General features: G+C 61.0%; 2 protein-coding genes across 2 annotated transcripts; both read left to right on the forward strand.

Annotated features, from left to right (window-relative positions):
- Nucleotides 1-416: 416 nt before the first annotated feature.
- LMJF_12_1250 (puromycin-sensitive aminopeptidase-like protein) lies at nt 417-4532 on the forward strand (the record flags this gene model as incomplete). The annotated part of the gene is made up of 1 exon (XM_001681682.1): nt 417-4532. The coding sequence occupies one exon, from the start codon at nt 417-419 to the stop codon at nt 4530-4532; it is 4116 nt and encodes a 1371-aa protein (XP_001681734.1).
- Nucleotides 4533-5768: 1236 nt separating this feature from the next.
- LMJF_12_1260 (conserved hypothetical protein) lies at nt 5769-7073 on the forward strand (the record flags this gene model as incomplete). The annotated part of the gene is made up of 1 exon (XM_001681683.1): nt 5769-7073. One exon carries the CDS (start codon nt 5769-5771, stop codon nt 7071-7073), a length of 1305 nt encoding a protein of 434 aa, XP_001681735.1.

The raw sequence follows: 7073 nt of genomic DNA on the forward strand, positions 1-7073 counted from the left end.
TGCCTGGATGCGATTTGCCGCGGGGTGCAGGGTGTGCATCCTACCGGCTTTCGTTGCGTGTTCTGTCGTACCCCATTGTAGCGAGGCACATGCGCACGCGTTGGTTGGCGCCCATCTCTTATAATCTGCGCTGTGAAAGCAATGCGCTTGCCTCTGCAGCCTTCACCTGCTGGTCTGCTACCATTGGTGTTGAATGCCGTCTTGAAGTGCCTTTTCTCAATCTTTTTCTCTTCCCGACTTCCGCCTCTGTGCCGTCCTTTCGAAGTGCTGAGGGTGCACGTGGTAGTTGGATGGCACAGAGGGGCTTCCAGCGATCGTTGGACAACACGCCTCCGCTGACGGGTGGAATTCAGCGCTGCTTACTCTCATAAAGACTCCGCCATACATCGATAACCGCTCTTGTTGAAGGGTTGCTGATGACGGGCATGCCGTCCTCTATGTCTCTGCCGCCTGTGCCGGAGGTGGTGCTCCAGGAGCTCCAGACGCCGGAGTTCAGAATGCCGTCTCTGGTACTGCCGCAGCACTACGCGCTCGAGTTTCAGCCGGACGCGCAGCAGCACAGTTTTGTGGGCTCGGTGTACATAACGATGCGCGTACTAGAGACGCCTTCCGTACCTCTTCGCCATCTTGTCCTTCACGCGCTCGACCTTCGGCTTGAGGCATCATCGATACGCGTCTTTGTTCCCGCCGACCCCTCTAACGCCTTCGAAACCGCCGCCACACAGGCTCACCCGAGTCATCACCTGGGCAACGAGGCCTCGCGGCAACGACCGTTCAGCATAGCGAAAGGAAGCTATGTTGCGTGCCAAGGCCTGGACAGGATCGACATCAGTGAGACAGCTCTGCTTGCCTTCGCCGCACCGTTGCCGAGCAAGGTCGGCGACACATTCGTGCTCATCATTGACCGTTTCGACGGCGTCATTGCGACACCGCCGGCCATGGAAGGGCTCTTTCATTCCAACTTCAAGGATGCCGCCGTGCTGAGCACGCATCTCGAGCCGACCGGAGCGCGCCGGCTCTACCCCTGCTTTGATGAGCCAGCGATTCAAGCCACCTTTCAGCTGTCTGTCATCGCCACCGCCGCGCAGACGGTGTTGTCGAACACGGAGGTGGAGGCGGACATAACCGTGGCGGCACTCCCGTACGCCGCGCAGAAGCGACAGGGCACGGTTGAGGACACCAGCAACCGCCGCGGAGAGGCGCCGGAGTCGCCGACGGCCGCCGCCGCACCGTTGCCGCGGCCAGCGCCACCGTGGCATTGTGTGCGCTTTGCGACAACGCCGCGACTGCACACATGCATTGTGGGGTTTCACGTCGGCCGCTTCGCCTTTCTGGAGCAGCGCTCGCGACGCTCCGGTGTGCTGTGTCGTGTGGTGCTCCCGCACACCGAGGCGCGCAGTGGCGGCTGCTTTGCGCTCGACTTAGTCACCAAAGCCGTCGATTTTTTCGCGGATTTCTTCCGTGTGCAGCTGCCGCTACAGAAGCTCGATGTGGTCGGCCTGGAGACGTTTTGCGTGCTTGGCATGGAGAACTGGGGCATGGTCAACCTGCTGAAGGACTACCTTGTCGTGACGGAGACGACTCCGCTGGAGCGCCGGCAACGCGTGACGCGGCTCATCGGCCACGAGATCTGCCATCAGTGGTTTGGCGACTGGGTCTCCATTGAGTGGTGGAACGGTCTGTGGCTGAAAGAAGGCATGTGCCGCTACCTGGAGTACTTCTTCGTCAACGCCGTCTTCCCTGGCTGGGGACTGTGGAACGAGTTTGTGTGCAACACAATGAATGGCGCGCTGCTGGCCGACGCGGACCCGCGCGAGACGCACCCGGTCGACAGCTGCAACCCGGCTCCACGGCGTATCTACGACTCATTCGACGCGATTAGCTACGGCAAAGGGGCGTGCGTGCTGCGGATGCTCTTTAGCATCATCGGCGTGAAGTGGCTGCAGCGTGCGACGCATCTGCTGATGGTGCGGTTCGCCGGCCGTGCGATCAACGCCAAAGACCTCGTTGACTGTATCCTTGACACGACCAAGGAGCGCTGCAGCGGCGAGGCACAGCTGCAGCACGTCAAAGCGCTTCACGCGTGTCTGCGCATGGTAGAGACGGTGGGCCACCCCTACCTCTACATCTACCAGAGGCCGGGCGAGTCTTATACGATCACGCAGTACGTGCCTCCGAGCAAAAAGCACGGCCTCCTCGTCGAGTACCTCCAACAGCAGCGCCGCAAGCCCAATGCACCGGTGATCGACCTCTTCTCCGCCCCGGTCGGTGCATCGTTTGAGTGGACGCCGGAGTCGACGCTCAGGCGCGTCACTGCATCCTTCTCGATCCCACTGCGCACCGTGGAGTGGACGCCGAGCGGCTGCGCCAAAGCCAGTCTCATCTTTCTCGAAGAGGCAGAGCACCACTTTGCTTGTCCGACATCTGCGTCAACGCTGAAAACGACGAGAGACACTCCTTTCACGCCACCGGTAGCGGCACCTGGCCACGCCGGCGTTGAAACGGGAGCGGCGCCGGGATCGACGGCCTCCTCCACTCCACAGCAGACTTCGTCGCCGTCGCTTCTCTTTGGGGCGCCGGGCTGCACGCGCTACTTCAACCAAGGTGGCAGCGGCTTCTTTCAGTGCGACTACGACGCAGCGACGTGGCGCCGTCTCTTCGAGCTCGTCGCCTTCTTCTCGGAGGAGGACCGCGTGATCATCACGATGCACTTCATCAACTTTGCCAAGGCGCAGCTGGGCCACCAGCCCGGCGACACCGGCGATCGCTGCACACTTTTCTTTGAGTGGCTGCTGCGCCTTACCGGCACGCCTGGGGCCATGAACTCGTTCTTGTGGGAGCTTGTCACCAACGCGCTCACCACGCTGGTGCAGCTTGTGCAGCACTGCTACTGCCACTCGATCGTGAAGAAGTTTGTGAATACTCTTTACACGCCTCTGCAGCGGAGCCGTGTGCTGTCGTTCCTCGCCCAAGAGAAGACGATGTCTTTTCAGAGCTCGATCCACCTCTCCCGCCAGCTCGTGCTCCGCATTTTACAGCTGCTGTGTCTGTGCGACAATCCGGCGGTGGTGGAGGAGGCAGAGGAAACAGCGGAGTGGTCGCTGGGGGCGCTGCTGTCACCCGGCGACTCGCACACCCATACATCGAGCAGCATCTCCACCAGCATCTGTGGTGCCACCGCAAACGAAGTGTGCGCCGGCGGCGTCACAAACCAGAGCATGGCGCGCGTGTCGGCCGGCCTAGGGTTCCCCTCTGGCTCAGCTGCAGGCGCAGCCTCGCCGCTCTCTACAAAGATTCCTACTGCCGGAAACAGCCACCCTCTGCAGTCAGCGACCTCGATTTCCGTCGCGGGGGCGCTGCCACCGCCCGGTGAGCCGGCGGCGCAGATAAGCAGAGGGGCAAACTGGTACTCGTGCGGCTCCGTCCTGCTTCCATCGTCGCCAGTGAAGCTGCTGCGTGTATCCGACACATCGATTTCGGGGTGCGCTGCCTCCTCGATCACGCGCTCCGTGGCGCTGCTGTCGTCTACCCTAGCGTCCGACCACGGCAGTAGCGGCAATGTGCTCACTGACTCTTCCTGCAACCCCGCAGGTGACGTGGCCGAGCCATCTAGCGCGAGGAGCACGAGCTGGCACAGCTACGCGGACCAACGCACCGGCGAATTCGACGTCGAGGACCCAAGCCACATTCAGGCCGGCTCGATCGCGCTGTCGCACCTCGTCACGCAGGGCCGGCTGGAGTACTGGGTGGCGGCCGCAGCAGTCGCGGTGGAGCTACTGCGGCTGGACCGTGACGAGCTGCGCCGTGTGAGCGGGATGCCGGTCCCAGCGCCACGGATGGCGAATGTGAGTCAGGAGCAGCGGCGCAGCATCCTGCGGCTTGTCCTTCCCCCGGTGTTCGCGCTCGACCAGGAGTCGGCCTTCTCGTTCATGACAAAGGTGTTCCATGCGGCGCCGTTTCTGGAGTCGTCTAGTGTGATGGGGCTCTATCGCAACTCCCGCTTCTTCGTACACCTGCTGTCAAACCGCCGCCTAGTGATGGACCGGCGCACCTTAGAGTTTCTTCTCCGCTACGGTGCTGAGGTGTGCGGGAACGGCTACATCATCGCACAGCTGAAGCTGCTGGCGCAGGGTGGCCCATCGGCGCACAGCGCTGCCCGTATCAGGAGTGTGGAGCAGTACAAGGGCGTCGAGTTCGCCGACAGCGTGGAACCTACGGACTCGTCGTCGTCCACGAAATTGTCCGCAAACGCCTCCTCTCCGCTGTCCTCTTCGAGCAGTGCGGCTGTGTCGGAGCGAAGCGCGCTGCGCACGCAGTGTCCTGCGGTGGCGGCAGCGTTAGATTGCATGGAGTCCAACTGCGTCTGGATAGACTACTGCTGCAGCCACTACGACCAGTTTTTGCGTGAGCAGCTTCACCGAAAGGGGTGGCAGGCGGTGCACGATGAGAGTAGTGCGGCGGTGCAGTTGCCCACACCCTTGGCGAACAAGAGCTGCACCCACTCCGAATCCCGCGGCGGTATCAGCATCTGAGTCGAGGGGCGCAGAAGGAAATAGAAGGAGACACAGACAGGCGGTAAAACGAAAAAAAAAACAGCTGGCAGGGATGCAGAGAACACTTGGCGTGCCCGTTCGCTTACATTTTGAGCGCCTGATGTTCTGTTTCGTGGGCGTCGGTGGCAGTAGCGTCTATTCCCACAAGCGAGGTTGTGTGTTTTGACGGTCATGTATGTCGATGCACGTAGTATGTGCGTGCACATGTGCACACTTCTCTCTCGTCTTCTCTGTGAATAGGGAGGTGCACGTGCACAGAGAGGGCACGGGAAGTTATCACCCGTGCACAACAAGGCAAATACCATCGACGAACTTACATCTCGACAGGAAGGCACACCAGGAGGGGGAGAGCACACACTGCTGCTTACCACTCCTGCCCCTCCCGCGGCATCGGTTTGGCGGGAAGGCGGGTGCATGTGCATGTGCGAGTACATACTCATGCCCGTGCAGCAGTCCTTTGCGGGCGACATCGCCGCTCTCCTCATCCCACGAATAGCTCCCCTTCTCTCCCAAGTGCCGAGAGACTAAGAAACGGCCACCGTGGTGGAAAGCAGAGACAGAGAAAGTGAGCGAGAGAGGGAGAGAGAGAGCGTCTTCTGGATCGCGCAGTCGTACCGAGGAAGAGCAGTGAGCTTCTCCCGGTACCTCCTCGCCCGCGTTCCCCCCCCCTACGAGGTAACCATAGGCGTCACCATCTGCTGCTCGAACTGCACCCCTGTGCTGCGTACACAAAAACCGCTGCTACAGCTGACACGCCACTCTGTCCTGCATCCTTCCCGTTTTTTCTGGCCCTCTTTCTCTTCTCTTGTGTGTGTGTGTGTGCGCCTGGGCACCACACTCCTGGCATGGCGAACCAACACGCATCGTCGCAAATCACATGCGGTCCAATTTCATCCTCTCTCCTGTGCTGTTTGGGAGCACCGATCACGCAGCTGGTCGCGTACTTTGAGTTCATCATTCTTCCCTGCTTTGTGTCGCCTTCTTGTTGCGTTGTCTTCTTGCGTGCGTGGCCGAGGTAGCGCGCACCCGTGGTAGCGCCGTCTTTTGTTTGCGCTTGTGTTTTTGTTTTTTATAGTACATAGCAGCCTTGCTTCCTCATTGCGGAGCGCGTGACCTCCTCTTGTTTTCCCGCTCTCCCATCCCTCCTTCGCAATCCCTTCGATCCCTTCCGGCTCCATCTCAACTGATTCACTCCCTGTCTGCGCACCTCTTACCATGTTGCATCTAACGTCGGAGCCGCAGAAGAAAGGGCCGGCGGTGCCCGAGTGCAGCCGCTTCCTCCTTGGTGTGGCGCTGCTCCTCACCATCATCTCCGACGGCGCTATGAACAGCCAGTTCACGGCGCTCAGCACTATCATAACAGCCAACAGCGACCCAAGCGCCTTGCAGCAGCTGGCCACCTTTGCCGCGATGGAAGACGTTGCGGAAGAGGAACACCTCGATTGGGGTTCCACCGCGCGACTTGTGCAAACGCAGCCGACGTCGCTGACGAAGCCGCGCAACGTGGTGCCGCCGGATCCGACGACGCTAGGCAGCGTCTCTGCTCATGCACACAGCCGGACAGACTCGGAGAATGTGCTCAGCGACGGCCTCTCTAAGTCGCTCACTGACATCTCCACGAACGGGGTGGTCGGCACCTCGTCTGCTGCGTCGTCGTCTTCCTCTCGCCGCCGACCCCATCGCCGCCACCACCGCCGCAGCGGCGCCGTGTCTGACGTGTCGTCCAGCGATGATGCTACTGCGGCGCTGAGCGCGTCCCGCCCAGTCCACAGCTACCACATGTGGACGCAGTTTCACGTGATGGAGATGGCGTACAGCACCGGCACGAACAACTTTGTCCACATCACAGAGCGCTTCCTGGAGTACCAGCAGATGTTTCCTATCATCTACTGCTGTGACGTAAGTAAGGTCGACTGCCCGTACGAGGCAGAGCTGTTGGCCTCCCCTAAGGCTGGTCTCGCAGCCTCTAGCCGGTGGAGTTGCGAGAACTGCGGTAAAAGGCACAACGTCGTCCGCGAGAGCTGCCTACGCTGCCGAGCCCCGGGAATGTATGCGAAGCTGTTCATCGGCCAAGCAGTAAAGGAGGTTGGCTGCACTGAGAGTCTCGTGCGCTTCTTGTATGCCACACACCCTCATATTGTGATCCACCGCGCGGAGTGCCACCACGACACTGATGCCGACGCCTTGCAGCGCGGCAAGGGGTGTGCCTCCATCTACGTCCGCCGCGAGGACGCCGCGCTGCTCAAGCAGAAGCTGCATCGCAACGCGTTCTTCGATGTGGACAGCGTGACAGAACAGCTGCTGGTCTACTATGTATACGCTGAGCAGCAGCAGTGGCTGCACAGCTATGCGCAGCAGCGCAATGCCGGCATGGGGAAGCGCCCTCTGTTTTTGCCTCTGTCTCCGTTGGTAGTGGAGGAGAGCGCGTCGTCTTCGGTACCGGCGAGGCGTGTCACCCGCCGCGGGCAGGGCCGTCAGCGTCAGAGTATACCTGGCTCCACGGCTCTCCCATCCGACTGA

This window comes from Leishmania major, chromosome 12 (genome assembly GCF_000002725.2).
Source record: "Leishmania major strain Friedlin complete genome, chromosome 12".
Classification (NCBI taxonomy): Eukaryota; Euglenozoa; class Kinetoplastea; order Trypanosomatida; family Trypanosomatidae; genus Leishmania; species Leishmania major.